The sequence below is a fragment of the Anser cygnoides genome, chromosome 2, assembly GCF_040182565.1.
Source record: "Anser cygnoides isolate HZ-2024a breed goose chromosome 2, Taihu_goose_T2T_genome, whole genome shotgun sequence".
In the NCBI taxonomy this organism is placed as follows: Eukaryota; Metazoa; Chordata; class Aves; order Anseriformes; family Anatidae; genus Anser; species Anser cygnoides.
The window spans coordinates 50289235-50311383 of NC_089874.1; the positions used below are offsets into that span (position 1 = coordinate 50289235).

The 22149-nt window shown below is 41.0% G+C and overlaps 2 protein-coding genes across 4 annotated transcripts in view; one reads left to right on the top strand and one right to left on the bottom strand.

The window, feature by feature from the left end:
- Nucleotides 1-22149, top strand: part of LOC136786324 (nuclear pore complex protein Nup153-like) — a 378386-nt gene that overhangs the window by 288895 nt on the left and 67342 nt on the right. The gene's annotated exons all lie outside the window — the stretch shown is intronic.
- Nucleotides 162-21199, bottom strand: LOC136789854 (nuclear pore complex protein Nup153-like). Its single transcript, XM_066990998.1, has 12 exons — nucleotides 20956-21199; nucleotides 15792-15931; nucleotides 15587-15709; nucleotides 13295-13405; nucleotides 12965-13018; nucleotides 10526-10684; nucleotides 9363-9415; nucleotides 6544-6670; nucleotides 4444-4917; nucleotides 3100-3192; nucleotides 2310-2432; nucleotides 162-773 (listed from the first exon to the last, which is right to left on the bottom strand). The coding sequence occupies exons 1-11, from the start codon at nucleotides 21197-21199 to the stop codon at nucleotides 2346-2348; spliced, it is 1665 nt and encodes a 554-aa protein (XP_066847099.1). The 3' UTR covers nucleotides 162-773; nucleotides 2310-2345.

Below are 22149 nucleotides of genomic sequence, written 5' to 3' on the forward strand. Positions count from 1 at the left end.
CCTCTGAAGTGCCTGTAAACCAATCCTGCAGACAGCCGCTAACCCATCAACCGTACCTGGGAATCGTGTTGCTTAAAATATTCCATATATGCAACGTACTTTTATTCTGTACAAGATCCACAGAGGCTAGGATGGAAACAACAGGAAAAAAAGGACCATACCTGGTTTCTCAGACTGACAGGCTACACATTTGTTATCTTCCGTCTTATTTGGTACAAGGCATATTCCACAGTCCCAAGAGCCTTTCGCCTTCTTAAAGTTGTCTCCAAAGCCCAGAGTGGCTGTTGTGTCAGTGCTGCTCGAGGAGGATGTCACTGTCACCGAGCTGTCTGTGACCACTGGTCATGTCAGAGCAGGCATTACTCCCGTTCCAGGTTTTGGTGTCTCACATGCTATACATTTTGTAGCTTCCGGTTTGTTTTGGACAAGACATGTATCACAATCCCACGTTCCAGGTACTGTTTTGAATTTGTCTCCAAAGCCCAGCATCCCTGCTGGGGGCGCTGCTGGCTTTGAGGTGTCGCATTGACTTGAACTTACTGTCTGTTTCATACTCTCAACTGTTGAGGCTTTAGTAGCTTGACAAGTTACACATTTGTCCTTTATGTCTTTGTTTTGCAGAAAAGGGTCACATGTATCAGATTGCCAGTACGATGCTTGTTTAGAAGTCTCTTTACCTGCAGAAAAAGTTGTTATTGCAGGCCTAGTATAAACCACTGTGCTTGTCGTAGGTTGTGCAGACGTAGAAGAGCGTGTTTTCAACAATCCAAAGTCTAGGAAGCAAGAAAAAAAGTCTTCCTGTTAGCGCAGCACCTCACTACATGTAACTAAGTGACTTTACTAGAGGGCAAAAATTTCAACTCAGGTGCCAATGGTTACAACTAGACATTCAGACCGAGCGCAACAGGAAGTCCTCAGAAATCTTATCGAAACGGATGAAATTTCATCTGCTGCACTGGGTCACAACAGAACATTTCGTTAAAGCTTCATTTAACTCTTTGTTTCCAAGCAAGCTTTAAATCAACATTTTCACTGGTCGATACAAGTACAAACAGACAGTAGCTGACTGAAATCTGACAGTCCAACGTGGAATGGAAATAATACAATTTGATTAAGACGCGATGCCCAATCGAATCAAATTTCTAAAGCTCCTCCTTCCGTAGCAGATGACTCAAATCTACTCCAGTAACTGTACAGAAGTTTGTACTCGGAGCAGCAATCCATACGGTATTTTCCCACAGATGCTGAATATTAATTAAATAATAAAAACTCAAGACAATTGAACAACTGTCTAACTTTCTATAATCTTTTTCAAAATGCATCGGACACAGGACAACTCCTTATTTAAAAGGTGGCAATTTTAACAGAAAAGACAAGCTACTAATACAGAAAGACTAAAGGAAATGCATCTTAAACAGCAGCTCAAGTTGCTTGTAAATCTACCTTGAACATAGTTGTTTTGTGGTTTGTTTGTTGGGTTTTTTTTAGTCAAAAATGAAGTCTTTGAACAATGTGGATTTAGATTCTGCTTCTTTTAAACCGATAAAGAAAGTGAATGTCACTTCACTCAGAGGTCTTTCCTTAAACAAAATGCACAGTGTATTTTCTCTCACTTAGCTCTTTCCAGTAGAGAAATGTGCTGCCTTCTTAACAAGTATGTAAGTTAGAAGAAGACTTTTGGGAAAAGATCAAATTCAATAAAGCCCTTTTTCTTAAAAGATATCTTTTCCACAGACACACTTTATGAAACTGTTGAAAACAATTGCAATTGCTTAAAAACAAAATTCAGAAAAGGGTTTTTAACGTAAAACACTCCACTGCTGTTTGCAGTTTAAATTTTAATCCACAGGAGCCATTGTAAGCTAAGGCCCAAAGATTCGCAGCTTTCGCCATGTATTTGGAACTGAAGCTCTTTCCTATTCTTTCTTCACCTGGGCTGGAGGTGGGACAGGAGTGTTGAGTTTTACAAACATTTCCTTTTCAATTCCACAAATTGTATTTACTTAAAATGAAACACCGATTATCTGGCTAATTCTCTTAGTACCTCATTTACAATTACATCCTAACACGTAAAGGAGATGCAACCCATCTGCTTTTCATCTTGCAGTTTTACTTCCAGCAACAAACACCACTTAGAATAGAAGGGGGCAGATGCACCCTAACAAACGCAGCGCTTAATGTAATGCTCTCCTACATTCATATTTATAGCAGATACTCTATTAACCATAAGTCGTGTGTTGTTTTTTTTTTAATAAAAAATGCTAGCGTATTTTTTGCAGCATCTTTTTAAAAGGAGTTCATTATCTCACCAGGATTTTTTAGAACGTCTAAGACGCTTCCTTCCTTTAATACGTGGGCAGTGGTGAAGGGACCACCAGCAAAATCTTTGACCTCCTCTTTCTGTGTGTTGATGTTGGTTGAGGTGGTGGTGTCTTTTGAAACAAAAGAAAACAAAAACAGCTTTCACAATGTGACCTAGTTAGAGCAGATTATACTCACTTTTGTTAGAAACAAGAATTTCCAGCTTTCATGCTTCTCACATAAGAATCTTCACAAATTCTACTTACTTTGCAATGCTTTATGATTACAAGCAAAACAAAAAGCAACAAAACAAAACAAAAATTATAAAAGCAGATCTGTCACTGGAAAAATACTGCAGAAGTCCAACACTGCCTGGAATTGCTAGCATGCGCAGACAGGACAGATTGAAGATTTAATAAAGAAAAAAAGGAAAATCAGCACTTCAGATCTGAAGTGCTAAAGTTTCAGTTACCTAGGGTAAGAAAGGGCGTCACTGGAGTACCACTGGGTCCAGAAAGTTCTGCCGATTTTACAACGGGAACACTAAATGTAAACCCAATCTGCTATGAACAAGAGAGGTTTTTCAGATTCTCAAGCCACAGGAACTTCAATCGAATGCACACACAAAACCAAATCTGAAAGCTGCTCTTCACATTTGTAGCACGCATGCTGAATGACAAATTATAAGCCAGAAGCCTACATACTTTTCTCCATCAAGGCAGATTCTGCTTTAGTGTTCTGCAACAGCCTACTAAATGCCTCAGAAAAAAAGTCAAGCTCCTTTATTATTTTACTTACAGAAGACGTAGGTAGCACTTCTGCCTCAGTAGATTTCACAACTGGAGATGAAAACACGAACTCAGGACTGCTAACGGTACTTGTTGGTTGTATCTGTATTTTCAAAAGAATTAAAGGTTTATATTTAAGAGCAACAACTACCTGAATTCACTACCCAACAGAAGTCCCGCAGTGACGTCGAAAAACCTGATGTTTGAGTTATTTTGCAGATAAAAGTAATAATAAAACACAGGGAAATTTCCAAGTGGGTATAGGACAATATCTTCAAAACCAAATTCCAGAAACTGAGAGGAAAAGCTGGAGATGCTACTTAGGTCTAAATGCACGGAAAAGCAAGCCAGGAAGCTGAAGAACGGCAAACTCAGCCCAATGATACTCCAAGAACTTCAGCAAACACCTCAACATGTTAAAGCAGCTGTCTACTTCAAACCGTACAAAAAATATTTCAAGTACTCTGGAACAGATTAATGTTTATTTTATTGCAATAATATGCCAATTATTGCACCCTAGGCTCATTCTATGTGAGGCTTATATGACCACGTTACCTCTAATTTAATAACTTAAATAAAGTTGTGGTTTAACCATTGCAGGCAACTAAGCACCACACAGCCACTCGCTCACTCCCTCCAAATGGAACAGGGAAAAGAACTGGAAGTAAAGAAGTAAAGTTGTTAAATTTGAGGTAGCATTAATGACTCATCGCATGTAATGGCTACCTGGAAAGACAAATGCCATAACCCTGTACATACTCCCTACTCCTTCCCCTTCTTTCCCCCAGCATTTATTGCTGAGCACGATGCTAAATGGTGTGGAATATCCCTTCGGTCCTCTGGGCTCCGCTGTCCTGGCTGAGTGCCCTCCCAGCCTCTTGTGCATCCCCGACCTCCTCGCTGGCAGGGCAGCGTGAGACACAGAAAAGGACTTGTCACTGTGTAAGCACTGCTCAGCAACAGCTAAAACACCAGTGCCTTACCAACACTGTTTTGCTCACAAATCTGCAACACAGCATCATCTAGCATCATCTACTACGAAGAAAATTAACTCTACCCCTGCCAAAACCACTATAAATAACGTGGCATAAAGTCCACACCCCCCTTCCCCCGCAGACTTCCACAGCATTTGAAGCAGTTATACAATCACGTTAAATGGGAGTTGGCAGGCTCTAAGACTGAGAGAAGCAGAATCAAAACATTTATGCCTTTTTCCCCAAACTGGCATACAACCCCAATTCATTCAGCTGCGTAGAAACTAATATTTGTTAGTTTCATGAGCACCACAGAAAAAGTCAACTCGCAATAAAGCAGTATACTCATTGTAAACATTATTTATAGCATAAAGATTTACCTTGCCCGCCGCCGTCGCTGCTGCATCTGCCATGCCTGCCGCCTCCGTTGAATTTGCCACGCTTGTCGTTGCCACTGTTGACTTTGCCTTGTCCTTTGTCTTCAGTAGATATGGCATGCCCGCCGCCATTATTGGATATGTCAAGCCTGAGGGCACTGTTGAACATGTTATGCCTGACGTCGCCGTTGTATATATCATGTCCTCCACCTCCTCCTCTGATAGATCTGTCAAGTCCTCCACCTCCGATGGATCTGTCATGCCCTCCACCTCTGATGGATCTGTCATGCCCTCCACCTCTGATGGATTTGCCATGCCCGTCGCAGCTGCTGGAGTTGCCGTGCTCATTGCTGCTGTTGAAGCAGCGCTCGGTGACGCTGAGACAGCGCTACTACCAACGAAACTAGAATTGAACTGAGGCAGCGATGCAGCACTGATGGGTAGGGGTATTTTCGGTAGCACTGGTTCCTCCACTTCCTAAAGTTGCAAATTTTAATTTTTCTTATACAAGACATACTACTTTCTCACCCCATCGCACCCAATTTATTAACAAAATTAAATAGAACAAAAATCCATACAAATTAAGAGAAAGCAAGTTTCCAGAAGAAATCCCGATCTCCCCACCTCTGTCTACCACGTCATTTTAATTTATGGCAGGCCTGCTTCCACATTATACTCTATTCAACAACTGTACAGCAAGAACACTGAAAGTTAACTCAAAACCTGTGCAGAACAGAGAGGCACAGATCACATTTTTTTTTCTTTCTTTTCTATACTTTAGTCATCAAAGCTCTGGAGAAGCATCATCCTTTCTAACTACCCTCGCATGGCTTCAATTAAGAGTACACTCTCAAGACAAGTGAGAAAGTGTTCCTCTTGCAAAATTAGGCAGGATAGCTGCCAAAGTTTCCAAAGTCACTACAGCAGTGAACGTGGAAAAAGGTAATGTTTAAAGAAGCAGGTAGGTTCAACAACCAAACTAAACACAAAAAGCACCAAAGAAAGTCAGACTAGCAGCACTGAAGATTGTGTTCTGGTAAACACAGTCTATACCATGTATCAGGATGCAAATATAAAAATCAGAAAACAGCCTCTTAACAACTTCAGTTTTCATCCCTGCCACTTACTTTATTTGATTACTAAGATTGGATGAGTTATGTTTTAAATGGCATAGGAAATCTGACCAAAATTTGTACAGTACTATCATGATCTACTTAGAAATGACTAGGCAGGGATGTAAGTTGGTACTACTGATATTCAGTGCATCCTGTAGCTTACATCGGTTTCACAGTTTTGATTTGAAAAGTTTATGGAACTTTTGATATTTGGACCATTATTTTATTTGCGTTACAGGAATAAACAACAGCGTTTATGATTTCTTTATATTGCATCATCCGGAAGTCCCATTTAATGATTTGAAACTTAAATTAACTTAAATACTTAATATTAACTTAATATTAATTAAATACTTAATGTTAACGTAAATACTGAAATTAACTTACAGGCAGCTTATATAACATCCAATAAAAGAAAAAATAATCTGAATATTCATGGTCATAGTTTTATGGAATAGATTTTTCCTATTAAAATGAGAAAAAAACTCTCTCACAATGAGTTTGGTGAGTATGAAAAACTGAGTCATCGTTAGCAGACATGCAGAATGCTGTCTTCTACTACTCTTTTTCACACTCTTGGCCTGTATCTTTCTGTATGACTTAAATATGAAACCAAAAATTAAGCTTTTTTTTTCTTTTTATACTTGGCACTCGTTTCAAGTATCATTCCTGTAGAAAAACTATACAAACCTTCACCAAAACATTACTTCTCTTCTTAGGACTCATTCATTCAATTGCTAACGAGAAATGTTATAGTTTGAAGAATCTCCAAGGTAAGAGAATTAAAAATTTCAAAATTACATAAGCAAAGTTCAGGTATTCAAACACAGGAAATCAATTGGAGCCTGCTCTGAAACCCACAAGAAAACAAAAACAATGCAAAAATAAAGCGGTATTGTTATAATTTACTATGATGCAATAAAACTGACACACTTAGCTAGTTGCTTCAGTAAGCTCAGTGACAGCAATTAATTTAAGAGTCACTTACCTGTTCTTGTACAGCTCTTGATAAATAGTGTATTCCTCTTTCCCTTCTCATTTTGCCGCCTCCGCTACTCACTCCTGAAGACAGACCATTGGACGCAGCAGTACTGAATTTGTAGCTGGTCACATTGCTAGCACACGACAGTACAGAAGTTGGGGGAAACAAGAGAAAAAAAAATTACCAGCCAAATTGTTTTTTCAAGATATTAGAGCTGTTATTAGTCCTAGAATTGAAACCTGCTGATCAGAAAAAAACTAAAGCTGTCTCACAAGTTGCTAAACGCTGGTAAATACTTGATGTTCTAAATAGGAAAAACTTTATTAACAGCAGCAATGAAAAGGACATACATAAGTGCACCGTTCACATGGGAACAATGACTAAGCCAGAAGACCTGAAATAGAAGAGCTGATTTAGATTGTTATTTTCCAGTGCTTCCTTTAAATAGGACTGGTTCTCTGATTCTGCGATGCACGTGTATCTTTTGCAGGGATATAAAAGAACAGCTCACAAAAATACAGAAAGAGTGCACATATGCACACATACACATGGGAAACACTGCCAACAGCTCTGATAGAATAGGGACGCCTTAGACTTGTGTGGCAAGGTAATATGGCCTAAGCTTCAGAAGCAGCTCTGGCTTTCATGTGGCCATCAGCAGGAACAGCAGAGGTGTTTGGGTATGCCAACATTCCAGAAGTCTTTTCAGACATGAATACAGATCCCTTTTGTAAGGCATACAAAGGCATTTTTCTGGTACTTAAAAAAGCCTAGCTCAAAACCAGAAAGATATCCTAATCCAAGAGCAAATGGGGAAAAAATAACCCAAACCAGAAGTGGAATAGGGAATAACTCTAACAAAAGTACTATGGCAAGAAAATGAAGTATGCCTGGAAAAACTGTGACATCAAAGCTTATCTTGCAGCCAATCAGTCAGTCAGTACAAAAGTGCATTAGATCGCACTGGAAGACACCAGGTCAAACTCCCACAATACTGAGGAGGAGAACTGGTCTAAACTTGTCAAATACTTGACAACAGCCTGCTTAGCACTGTGACTGCATAGAGGAAGACAGATCCCTAAGGCATATGCTCAGACTTTTCTCTAATCCAAACTGTCAATCCATTAGAATTCTGAAAAAAGTCTTACATCAAAATAGATCTTCATTCAGACAACTATCGCTTGCCCGTAACAGCCCATATTCCTCTTTCTGTTAACACCTGTGAGCTTCAAGGGGGCAAAGACAGTTGTCAGCCTTCAAGCAAGTCTAATCTACAATTGGACTCAGGTTTAAAATATATATACACACACACACACACACGTAGATATATAGCATTGGTGGGCCAGAGATTTACTGAGTATTCCAACTCAACTGTCCAAAGGGACTCTTGCCAGCAGATCAGTGTGGTGCTCCTGCTCCAGAACATGGCACCCAACAGAGACCAGCGTCACAAAAAACACTACCCCCACTACCTACTCTACAAACAAAAGGCAGGGTATTGCAATAAACTTTGTGAACGAAATCAAAAGCAGTATGTTTTCTGTATCTCCTTCCTAAATGGAGAAGTAGAAAGGAGTTCTAACAGAGACAATTTAGAACAGTTTGAAAAAAGCATAATTAAAACCCAGCACCTGATTGCACCTGTACCAGAATCTTAAAGCCAGTCGCTTCCACCCCTAAAAAGGTGGTTGTTGTGAAGTCCAACTTTTAGATGCCAAAACAAAGTGTTGAGTTCTTTCTGCAAGCCAGAGAATGCCCATGGTCACACAAGAATTGCTTGGCAGATGAGCATAGAGTCAACAAAATTCCCTGCTACTGTTCTTTGAAAAGAGCAACCCCCTAAAAACCCAGTGCAAAGTCTCTTAACTCAAGCATTATTACCCAAAACACCATTTGCCCAGAAGGAAAAGCCATCAATATTATCTGGAGGATAACTCATTTGACCTAAACCAAGAAAGCAGTATAACACAAAGCAGTCTCCTCAAGAAGAAATTCAATTAATTCTGCTGGATTTTTTTTTATTTTAGAGATGAGTTAGCATTTGGCCTCAAATGATTCTAAAGAACACATGGTCTTCATGTGAACTCAAAGCAGACAATTAACTTCATCATGAAAGGAGTATTAAAAAAAGAATAATAAATCATAAATCTTCCTCCATGTTTTTGCTTAAAAAATAAAGAAAAAAACACATCAGTAAACATCCTCCTGAACCGTAACTCACTTCCCCTACTTCACCTTCTAAAGAATACTTCAGAAAGAATCATCCCATTAGGACAGAGCTTTCAAACTGCAAGCAATTAAATAGCTAAAACTAATAGCTTTTCCCCTAGGGAACATTAGGAGGGACAAATTATTTTGTTATAAGTAAACTGAGTTATAAACCATGAAATATCTGTCAAAGCAAAATTTGTAACGCTACAGATTTAGTTAAACTACAAAATGAGCCAGATTTCCTATAGAAGGAAAAAATTAGGCCTCCAATAGCAAAGATCCTTTCTGTGGATACAGCATTATAACGTGCCTCATTTCCCATCTTCGTATCCTACTCAGAAGATAAACTCGGGATAAAAAGTGGTGTATCAGTAGTTTTATTCTTGCTCATCTTCCTTCCTTTCATAAAAACAACAATTTTCTCAAAGTTATATTGATCTTCAAACACAATCCAGACTTTGCAGCTCCCTCAAAACACAAAATTTTCATTGGATTTCCCATTCCTTTTACTGAGAACTGTCACCACCTTTCCAAAAAGACAGGCATGCAGACCGTACTGAAAAAGGAGATTTCTTTCTTCCTTCAAGTAAGTTTTAAATTAATAGATGTCATACCTTTCAGATGGTTCTGCTCGCTGTTCTGCAGGCAAAGTCTTCTCTCTCATCCCCTGCAAGTTAAGTTTAGTTCAAGAGTTAGCTGACTATGTACAGAATACACAAAGTACCAACAACCACTTCATGTGGTTTTTTGTGTTTTTTATTTTATTTATTTATTTTTAATTTTATAGCACTGAATACACCTCACCTACTTAACGTTGTTCCCTAATTCAGCATTGTGGGTACAGTTCAGTTAAATTTTGGGGCTAAAGTAAGCATCACTGCTTCACTCAGCATTGAGGACAAACTGATAGAACACTAAATCAAATTTGTCAAATCCTCTAACAAAGAAAGTAATTAATTTAAACAAAATAACAAAAATTGTGCGTGTGGGGGGGAGAGTTTTCATCAAAACTTGTGTTTACCAACCCCGTAAAAGGGACATACTTTTCTGTTTTCTATCATTTATCAACAAACAAGCAAAAAAAAACGAAAAAACTCTACCCCCCCAAAAAACTAAGCAGTTGCTGCTACATTCATTTTAGAACTTTACCAAATGGAGATTGTGCTGGCTAAACAATACAGAGATTGAAAGAGTTAAAAGCAATAAGCAACCAGTATTACTGTCCACTTTGATTTCCAGCCTAAAAAGCCCATACACTTAACACGTGGTCATTTGTACACTCAGACCGATACTGGAAACACAGATGTTTTCGCAGAAAGAGATGCCCATTTAATTTTATGGAAAATTTATCAGACTCCATCTACTCCAAAGCAATCAAAACCGATAACTCAGCACATTGTCAGAACTCTCACTTGGAGCACATAGCTCACCTGGAATAGTTTACACAGAACACGAGCATGTTTCATCAGTGACACCTTTGTGTACATGAGAATATAGAAGGAAAACATTTCTGTCTTTTAATATTCTTTCACTGAGAACAGGATGACTCAATAGCACATCATGACATCGTGAAAACAACCACAAGACACTGAGTGTTCCAAAAACAGAATTAAATCCATAAAAGCTCAATCTATTTCACAATGGTTCCCACTGCCTTAAAGCTCACCTCAAACATACTATCAGTACTTTTTGCAAAGATAGGATAACAATTGGTTTGAGAAACATTCCAAGACTGGAAAAAAAAACCAGGCACATAAGGACTCAAAAATGTACTCACTTGGAACTTTGTGTCTACTCTCTGGCAAATTTTGCTGGACTGAGTAGTTGAAGTCGGTGATGGTTCAGAATACGGCGTATAACGCATCGGTTGACGGTTTACCGTTGGTGTCACAAGTCTCTTAACAGGTGGAGGCTGGAATGCATTCTGGGATTCCAGCTTTGAAAGGGAAACAGCAATCAATTTATCCTTACGTCCACCCAAATTAATTCCAATATTTATTGATGAAAACAAATTACAGAACTATAAACCTCCCCCCATCGGTCTTGGCACTCAGTGAATACAATTTGAAAATTCTGAAGACCGTTCAACTTGTAGAGGGAAATCACCAGAAAACCAGTAACGAAATCCATAAAGCTATATATAAGTAGCCAAAGTCTGACTGAATTCCATTTCAAAATTTGGCAGTTAGCTTCATAGACAAAATAATTCATGCTACCATAATTAAAATAACCCATGTTCCTAGAATATGCTCCTATCTTTTCCTCTGCCCACACTGTGATTTTTTTTTTTCAGTAGCTTAATTCATTAATTTAACATTCGAAGTGTTAAGCAACTAATTATACAGGCTTCTGGGCTTCACATTCCCTACATTTTCCCTCTTCAAAGTTACACAAACAATAGAACACACTCAAAAAAAAACACCTTGTCAATCTTACAATAATCTCATTCATTAAAATATGATCCAATGCTTTACATGTGCATTAGATGCACTTCAAGTAGTGGGTTTGACTTCCCTTTTCAAAGCATTTTCACAGACCAGAGTTAATTTTTAACACAGACCACTGCGTGTTCTGCAAAACTGACTTAACTGAACTGTCAGACAGAAAACAAAGCCTAAAGGCTACAAGATTTACCGATGGCTCCGCCTGCGGTCTTAAGGATCAGAAAATACAGTCTTAGGAAGCATGCTATTGTTCAAATCAATACCAACAGGAAATTTTTGTTTACGCTGCAGCTTTAATTTCACAGTATCTCCCAGCTCTTAGTAATAGGATTCACACTCTCTCTAAAGTATACAAAAATGCATCTTTCTAAAAAATATTACATTCAGTTTGAAACCTTGAATAAGACATGTTTTATGTAAGTTCACAAATCTACTTTGAGTGAACGATGGTTCATTGCTGGTTTTAAAGGTAAAAAAGAAAAATATTAAATCCCCCAGTTAGGCATTCAATACACCAAGAGCTATTCTGCCTGGTACAGTTCCTTGAAATAAGAAAAATACCACATCACTGCTACCCACTGCAGAAGTTTAGCCCGAGTGCACAAGTGTTCCGTCAACCGCATGTTCACTTTAGCAGGAAAACACGCAAGCAAATAATTGCTTCTCAGCAAATAATTGCCTCAGCAAATAATTGCTTCTCAGCACGGGCTACCCTTCTCCCGCCACCATTATGAATTCTAATATTATGAATAGACAATCTATCTCCTTTCACCCACTGACAGCTGCGTGCAACATTCATTTAGTGGCTGACAATTTCAGGCTCTCTGTTGCAAATCTGGCAGATCTTTCTTAATGCCTTATCACAGGTGTATTGCTATAATATAACTGAGAATTCACACCAGATTTGGTTTTAGTTATTTGGATAATATTTATGATATACTTCACTTCTCCATGCCCTTGTAATTTGGCAGATGGTGAAAAGATGGTCCAGGAAATCTGAGATGTTTGTAAACTCTGAAGTGATTGTAAACTTAATTATACATCCATCCAATCAAGGAATTAGCACAGAAACTTCTTGAGACACTGTCCCTTTGCTCATTAGAACAGAAGATGAAAAGTTTGCACATCTTGTTATTTCCTTTAGGCACCTATCTTCAAGTGGTCATTTAAGGGCTTTGCAATTTAATAAGCCCAATGATACCCCTAACTAAAGTCATCAAAAAAAGATGACTAGTTTTCATTTTTTAAACAAAATGAAAGGAAGTCATGCTTTACCACAGCATTATCACCAGTTCTGTGCTACCTCCAAATAGGAATTTAGGAGCGTAAGATTTATAGCGTCGGAAATTAACGATTTTCCTCGTCTTTACTTTGAATGGTGATAAAAAGCAGAAAAACTAGTTTTCTGTGCCCGAATGAACACGGAAGTCTGTACAAAGTCTATATGACCACTCAATCACCATTTTTCTATTTGTGATCATTTCTTCAAGAGAAAACTTGCCTCAACAGGAATTTTAATATGCAGCTTCACCCCAAGTTGGGGGACAAGATAAAACGACTTGGTGTGTTCTAGAGTTGCTGCTCTCAACTTACAAAGATAACATAATTCTTAACCTGAGTAATCTTCACAGCCCATCATCTATTGTGGATACATGCCAATATTAACTTGATTTGATGTCTATGTTGTCACTAAGGTTTGAGAAAATTTTTCTAATAGTGATAAAGCATTGAAAAAGTTATCTACCTCAGCTTAAGACATTATTGGTTCTTACCTTTCTTCGTTTGGACTGGAAGTCAGTAATATCCGGTTTATCTATGTCCGGAGGCTAAGGGAAAAAACAAAGCATAAATATTAGAGGGCAATTTTTTTTTCCTGAGAGAGAGGGTTCCCTGCAACAAAAATGTGGGGGTTCATGGTCAACTTATACAACACAGCGGCAAAAGAGATGCCATTCTTTTAGCATCCTGTTGAAAAAATAGCGCACTAAATTAAACCGGCCACAACGTAAGGAAGAATAGTTTTATCTTTATCCTTTGATGGCACATTTACTAAGTTTTATAAACACATGAAGCAAAAACAGATTAAAAGATGTGCTATTTACCAACAAAGAGCTTGACAGCTTCTCCACTGCCTCCAAGATGCACCGTGCAGCGGTACTTAAGGTAGCGCGGGGCCGCACAGTTTCTTGTCTAGCTTTCGCTCTCTTTTGTGCCTGAAAAATTAGCATTTTAAGTGTTACAATGGTCAATTCTCAGCTAAGGAGGCATGTATTTTATGTCCCAAGGCTACACTGATGATACAATCAATATATTCCGATGACAGAGAAAAATGCAGTCACTGGGAGTTCAAGCCATAAAGAAGAGAATACATTCGGAGTTTAATGAAGTTTACCTTGGGCCTCAGTGCATCTTGCATGTGCTTGTTGCACGAGCAATAAAAGAACTCCGTACTTGTAAAAGGTCAAGACGGATGATGCTAGGACTGCTAAGGCCTCCGAAGCAGTAATCAGGGAAACAGAACTCAAGAAAAGGCTTGTGGTGGTACAGAAAGCATTTTCAGTAACAACACAGACCTCAGAGTTTCACGATGGTCTAAGTGTACCATCTTAAAATCAGTGTATACAATCATAACCAGGAACTAGTTTTACTTCTCTCTTGCTTCCTCCTTTCCCCCAAGATTAAAGTTGGCTGCAAATCTTTGTCTTAAAAGATAAAGATCTGATTTAAACTGTAACAGATCTAAACATTACACTGAAAAAGTAAACTGTGTATTTGCACCACCCAACTTCAAATATCAGTCAAAAACTTCCTTTGGTGTGACTTTTTTTCTTCCCAGGTTAAACCCCTCATATAACCACACTGTGCTTATCACACGATGTGAAGACAGGAAGCAGACCACGCAGCATAGAAAAACACAAGTGAGACTCACAGAACCACAGAATGGTTAAGGTTGGAAGTGACCTCTAGAGATCGCCTGGTCTACCCCCCCGCTCAAGCAGGGCCACCCCGAGCAGGTTGCCCAGGACCATGTCAAGTCAGCTCTTGAAGACCTCCGAAGAGGGAGACTCCACAGCCTCTCCGGGCAACCCGTGCCAGGGCTCCATCACCCGCACAGTGCAAAAGCATTTCCTGATGTTCAGACAGAGCCTCACGTTTCAGTTTGTGCCTGTTGCCTCTTGACCTGGCACTGGGCACCGCTGAAAACACAATGGCTCTCTATGCTCTTTGCACCATCCATTCAGGTATTTATATACACCAATAAGATCCCCCCTGAACCTCCTCTCCTCCATGCTAAACGGGCCCAGCAGTCCCTGCCTCTCCTCAGAGGAGAGGTGCTCCCAGTCCCTTGATCATCTTGGTGGCCCTTCGCTGGACTCTCTAGTACCTTGCTGTCATTCACAGCAAGCAGCAAGAAGCAAGCTACTCTCTCCTTTAAAAGCCTAGTATTTTGGTTCCTCTTTTTACCATAATGCAGTAATATTGTAAAAAACAAAAATAGCCGACCAAAGAGGGTTCCCAGCTTTGCACCACAAGGTTTCAAGGTTTCCCGTAAGTGAGGTACTTGTACTGCCCTTTTTCCGTTGCAGAAATGGACTGTCAGAACAGAGCCAGCAAACCCGCGTTTTCATTTTCTTAAAATTCCTTTTGATTTATCGATAAAAGTCACTTTCATTTAAATACATTCCTACCAAACCTGATTTGATTTTCTGTTTCGATTCAGCTCTAGCTAATCAGAGTTGTCAGCAGTTTTTATTTGCTATTTCCAAGAACTCTTGGGGGCAAATAACTCTCTTCAAGAACTATATGAATCGTTCAAAACAGAAAGCATGTTACTGCTTATCTTGAGACTGCATTTAGTCCTGCATGCCTCTGTGTAACAGAAGAACAAAGGATCAGCAAAGTTGATTTTAGATATTTTCAAAGACTGCAGGCTTATACAACATATCCATAGCATGAATGTAGGCATGCTTGGAAAAGAAGATCCACAGATAAATATTAGCCAGGTTTGACTACAGTAGCTTTTGCTACCATAAACACAAGTTTTCAAAGTTAGGCTGTCATTGGTTTTTTTGCATCATGTTATTTTAACGTAATGTAGTCAGAGGCAGACAATGGCACTTAAATGGAATTTTTTGAAAGACCTAACAACAGAGGAAACCCCAACTACCAACAACTAGCCCAAACTGCCATTCTTGTTCTTTCTGACAAGTATTACCTGTGGTAAAAACTGTTATAAAAGAATTTAAACAGAAATCAATCTCGTCTATTTTTGTAGACCAAGAGGGCAGAAGAGCAACTGTTACCACATATTCAGCTCCCTGCTCCAAGCTCCTTTGGCAGTGCTGCTTTTTTTATTTCCATCACTATTTCCCACTACACTACTTTTCTCATACCCGATAAGGTTCTGTCTCTCGCTGCCTAGATCTTGCAGCTGCACCACCATAGGCCGTCTTTCCGGGGTAAAATGGAGAAAACCCAAGCTGCTTTTCCTTAAAAACAGACGTGCTTCCACATGCCTACGGAAACACAGTACGATAAGTGGATAGAAAAACAGGTACACATTCAAACTGATTAAAAGAAATACTGTGCAGTACTTACAGGACACAGTCCTCCAAAAGCAGATAAACCGAATGCAGGTTTCTTAGAGCTAGCTGCAGAATGCTGCGAGAGGGAATGAGTTCTTTCATCTTCTGTGGGCCAGAGCAGTGACGATGAAGTATTTTTTAAAACTGCAACATCTGCCAAAATGACGTATGCTACATGTAAATGCCTCTAGTACGTACAGAACTTTAACAATAAAGATCACACTAATTCAAGTTCTTCAATACAGAAAAATAAGCATGACTTCAGCTTCTTTAAATAGATCAACTTCACGTACAGACTGAAAACCAAGTATCACCTACAAACTTGAAAACTGTTCACAGAGCTGCAAGTAGTTTTCAGCAAACTTACCAAGTTAATACTGTGCTTCCAATGCAGATTTTTTTTCCTTCATGCTAAGATAAAAGAGGACCGCATAAACATCAGTACATTTGTACGGACAAAGCTTTTTTCTATGTTGGTAAAAGGCTGGAGGCCAGCACAGATCATAATCGCACAGGTTTTAAACCTGGAAGATTCCCCAAAGGCTGCTCTAAGAGTTAACGATCTTCTGCCCATGTATGTTTTACGAAGACACACCAGAAAGTTCTAGTGCACTCAGGTTATATTGCTAAAGCCCAGCAACTCTACTCTCAGCTGTACAAAAGTTCTCTGGAAAACCTGCTGAGCACACGTCAGTCCCTGTCTCTATGGGGGACTAGAAAAAGCTGCAAACCTGCTGTTCGCCCTTTCAGCGAGAAGACCTAGGTACCAACCTACATCGACACGATGCTTATTTTTTATTTTAAAATGGTGTGCTTTGCTCAATGAATTTGGCAAAAGACATGAAAGTATTGACAGCTGAAGCCTTCTACCAAGAAAGGTCAAAAAACAGCCTATAGCTTATGTCAGAGTAGTTTCTTTATCTTCTCTTGCTGAAACACAGGAAAACATCTCGTGTTCCTATTTGTCACCTGCACTTATTCACATTTAACCAGCTGTCTGTTAGATATTCTGAGTCACTCTTCCTTCTAGACAATCAGCCTAGTTGTCAAGCTACGGCAAGTCAGCCTGATTTCCTACCGTCCCAGTTCAAAATTTACATATAACCTAGCTGAATGTGTATATTTCAGCATCGACTCTTTCTAACATCAGGGTATCATAAACGTATTCCAAAGCACGCTTCTATTAAAAAGGTGATAGGATTATATACTTCTAAAACACTAAAAATTCAATTTAATTCTCGCATCCAAAGTTGACATTCACCTATTTTATTTACTAAGGTGATGTGGAATATTAAAGAACGCAAGGTACTTCACATTAAAACACATAAAAACATAACATAAAACACATAAAAACACATAAAACATAAAACACATAAAAATATTACATTCAGTTTGAAACCTTGAATAAGACATGTTTTATGTAAGTTCACAAATCTACTAGGTTTCATGGCTGGTTATCCTTAAACGTTATCTTTACTATCTTAAACATTGTCTTTGTCTTTATCTTGAAAGACGGTTCTAGTCCCAGCCTTCTAATATACAAATTCCCAAAAGTTGGAGCTGTGAGGCTCAAAATTTTAGAGGACTAAATACCTCACTAAAATTAGTAGATCTAATAGCTTATTACACTTAGCTTAAAATACATTTTATTAGCCATTTCACGTGAAGTTTTTTTGTGCGCATGCCTCAGATTTGATACTTGGACTTACCGGGCTTTTATTTTCAGATCCACAGCTCTACTTGGATGTTGATGAAGTGAACAGACAATTCACGGAGACAAGCGAAGAACTCTACGATTCACTCATGAATTGTCACTGGCAACCTCTGGATATGGTCACTTCTGAAATCCCCTCTGCTATTTAAGTGTCTTCTAGAGCATGACCGTTAGGACCAAAGTGCTAAAACTACATTTCTTCTACATTATTCTAGCTCATAAGTTTTAAAGCACAATGACAGGTTGGGTTTTTTTTGCTATGCTTTTGACAGTTTCTGTAATCTTTTTGTTCATCACTCTCTTCCTGGAGCATCATGAAGTCATGTAAATATTCGAGAAATGTAAAGAGTTAAATGGGGTCTAAAGATAGACTTGCCTGTGTAAATAAAAAATTTGTTTCTGCAAACCTGCCAGCAAGGGATTTTACTTGTGCCTGTGTGCAGCACGTTCTCTTCCGGCTTATGGAATTTAACAAGGTAGTAAGGGTATTTCATCTGTCTTTATTTTTATATGGGCATTAGGACACAAGCAAAATCTAGCTTTCCCTTGTTTTCCTGGTTCCTTAGGTAAGCGACAAGCCAAGCCTTTCATGTGCTTGCTTAGACTGGAAGTATGTATGGGAGACACTCACAGGCCTTGCTGTGGAAACACCTGTGCCCACTTTTTCCTGCAGCAACAGGGGGGCAACATAATGTTGGGGGCAACATTATATACATATGTTGGGGGCAACATAAACCATAATTGCTGTGATGGCAGGTAAGAATCCAATTCTTTTTTATGGCTTAGTGTAGTCAGTGAAAGCAGTGGTCCTAAGCTGCATGCTGTTCTTAAATGTAATGCAAATTCTCTTTTGTGACTCCTCAGTACTTCCAGGTTACTTGTAGCTGATCACCAGCAACTGCTTCTGTTAGCTATTAGCTGTTGGGTTTTTGCTAGGAATACTTTCAGTCCTGAATTGAAATGATGACATCCTGAAACAGAAGAGGCTCTTGGAGTATTGTAGGAAGCACATTCTTCCTGGTTCTAGTGCAGGTGTACACGTAGGAGGAGACAGAAGGCAAAGAACCTCACATAGGTGGAGGGGGTGAGGTGGCATCACAGTTAGAGCTGTTGCAGTTAACTCTTCCCAAAGCATGAAAGCAACGTGGCGGGGAACAGGGATTTGTTGGGTTGCTTCTTTGTGTGAGCCAGGGAGTCTTTTGAGGGGCAGATTAATAAGAATATGACACAAGGTAGAGGTGGAATAGATGAAGCAAAGAATCTGGGTGGGAAAAGGGTTGCTTGTACGTGTCTATGGAATTGTTTCAGGGGACTGAGCTGGGGCAAATTCAAGATAATAGATGCAGCCTCCTTGAATTTGGATGGCAGTGCTGAAGCTTCAAAACCTTACAAGGTTTGATGCCACTTCAATTGTAGTGCATAGCTGTGGTACTTGAGCTCAGAAGCGCAAACTGCACAGGATTTTTTTATCTATTTTCTTCAACGTGAGCAGCAAAACATCTTCCAGGAATGTGCCTGGGTGCTACGCTGCTTTGACACGGCTTGCTTTGCATCACCAAACACAGTAGTTAGGTTGCATCGAGTACTTTGTGGAAACATTCATTGTGTTGTCACCCAGAAATGGGATGCTACAGATATGTGTTGGCCCGGCAGTATCAGTGCTGTTTTTTGGCCTTTGAGAGGTTGGTCCATAACAGGTGACCTGTGTAATGAGGGGCCCACATAGATTGGTGACTTCATTAAGTCTGATACTGTGGTGGTGTGTGACCCAAGGCCCTGAACGTCAGAAAATCAGGCTGTGGCCACCTATTTTATGCAGACTTTGCCTATTAACAAGGTCTCTACACTGTACGTTAGAGACGTGCGCCTCCTTTTCCGGACTAGATAGCGAAAATACCAGTTTTGTAGTTCAGTGAATGAGATTGGTTGGGCTGTTTGTTCTCCAGAGCTGAAAAATGTTGGGAGTGTATTCTCTTGGAGTCCACAGAAATGAAAATGATGAGAGGAAGAGAACGTTGGTTGCAGCCCGCGTGCTGCTGTTATAAAGTAGTTCTCTGATGTCTTTTTCCCTCTGCTGAGACTTATCAGCCTATCGTCCTTTCCTGTTAGGAGCGCATACCTGGCTTGGGATGGTGTGCGCAGTGCAGATTCTTTACCGTAAGAGCACAGTGAATGCCAGACTTCTTCCTGTACTGCCGTGTTAACCGTGAGTCACAAATTCAGGAAGCAGTGATTGCATCGGAACTGCTAGAATGCTTTGCGGAGTCTTTTTACTGGGTAAACTTCACAGCTGCAGTTACAACTTCCAGCCTGTGTTAGCTGAACACATCGTACTGGTGCCCGCCATCAGTTTGACAAAGATGGGATTGCAGTAGGGACTTGCTTTCTTCCTTCTTTTTAATTAAACAAGTCTTTGAAGCAACTTTTCCAACACCGCCATACTTCACTTCTTCCAGTTATTTTCTGTTTTACTTAGCTGAAATGTTTTTTTTTCTTCCAAGCTTGAGGAAGTTTTCTACAAGAATGTCCCGTAATGATTTCATAAACTCTTTTCGTTGTACCTAGCTGCAACAGAGAGTGCTTTTATTCAAAAACCTGCTGGTTTTCTTTTCCAAGAAGTAGTGGGGTTTTTCCTATCTCTTCACTGATGGGAAAGGCTGTAGGACAGTAGCTTGAGGGGCTACTAATGCTGTCATCAGTGAGCCGGGAAAAGGCAGGAGTCCGAAACGGGTAAAAAGTACTTAAAAGGATACCAAAAGAGTAGATGGTACTTAAGCCGTGGATGTTTCTTTTTGCAGGGATGCTCTGGACCAACCGCTTCTTTCTAGCGCTACCTCAAAGTAACTTGCAGATAGAACTCACAGGGAAGGTTGATCAAATGGTGATGATCGCTGTCATTCTGCTGGACACGCAGATACTTGCCTTTCGTTTTGGCTCATTTTTAATACCAATTAACTTCAGTGCCTCGCGTTAATAGACACCGTTTGACTGCATCGGCAAATGTTTCTGAGTCGTGAGTGTCATTAAAGGCCTGTCACCCTACGGAAATCCTTCTAAATAAGAAAAATGGCATTTAAATAAATAAATAAAGCAGCGTTTGAACTTATGAGCAAACCTAGCGTAGCTGCCTTTGACGCTGATCTGGAGGAGAAAAATCACGTTATCACACTACTATGGTTGCCTTAATAGCTTTGGTGTACGTGAGGGAGGGAAGCATTATGTGATGTTTGCCTAGCTATTACATGGCCAATGCAGGAGGGGTTTTAGTCAGTTCCCTGAGCACGGATTGTTGCAGAAGTCGGTGATTTCACTGCCCAATGTCTGTTATTAAGGGCACGATTCACGTCCCGTTATCGTTTTTATTATTTATTTCTGTGTTTATTTTCTGGGGCGGCGATCTGTCACGATGCCCATCGTTCCCCTGCCGTAAGGTAGAATTTAGCGTGACGACCGCTTCCCGGACCAACGGGGCCACGAATCCGGCCTAAAACTCTGCTTGTGCGTTGGTTGTCGGCGTGGGGGTATCGGTTGTCGGTGCGGGGGTATCGGTTGTCGGTGCGGGGCTTTTCTGACGAGCACTGTGGGCTCGGGGCGCCGTCCCACGCCCGGCGCGGTGCTGCGGCACACCGGCGGTCGGCGCCACGGCGCGGGGAGGCTCTGGAGGTGACTCCTAGCCCCGTGCTTACGGTGGCCGGGCCGGGGTTCATTATGGCGGCCGGGTCCTGAGGGCGGGAGCGGGAGGGCGGCGGGACCGGGACGGGACCGGGGCGGGGCGAGGAACGGGAGCGGCAGCGGGAGGGGGGGGCGCGCGTTCCCGTGAGGGGAGGGGGCGCGCGAGGGAGGGAGGGGGAGGGTGTGAGAAACACTCCGTAGCCAAGAACTTGGGCTCAGGCGAGGAGCTCAGCGAAGCAGGAATTTATTCGCGATCGCAGTGGCGGGCGTCCCGTCCGTGCGAGGACTACCGCACACCAAATTTCCCTGGTGTATTGCCAAGCACTTCCCCGTGCAAGGGCTTACCATACACCGCATTTCCCGAGACTCTTCCTTTCTCTCCCTCATCTCACGCTTCGTCCGTCTCCGGCCGCGCCCCTCGCGGAGCTGCGGAACCGCGGATCAGGACTCCACACTCGCTCCGTACAAAAGTACGTCTCAATCACACGGCACACAGAGTCTCACCCGACCCCCAAGGCAATACTTCCTATTTCTTACCTTGGTCTGTGCACAGAGTTACCGGATCGATTCTCAAAGCCGGAGTGCCTGCCTTCTTCCCTTCCCCACTCCTTCACGGATCCTGCCTCTTTCATCAGTCTCGGGCCCTCTGTCAGCTCTCCGCAGAACCGCCGCCGTCGATGCACAGGACCGCTGAAATCAGCGGGGCATGCCTTCCTGCTGCTGCGGCGGTGGGGCTCCCCAGTAGGCGACTGGCTCCCGGACGAGCCCCAAATTGTGAGAAACACTCCGTAGCCAAGAACTTGGGCTCAGGCGAGGAGCTCAGCGAAGCAGGAATTTATTCGCGATCGCAGTGGCGGGCGTCCCACGAGCAGGAGCGCCCCTGCTGGTTCCAAAACCCAGTTTATATACTTTTTGATGACGGGACCCTCCCCTGTTTCCCCACTCAGGGGGTGATCCAGGCTCACAATCTGTCTGATGCTTCCCA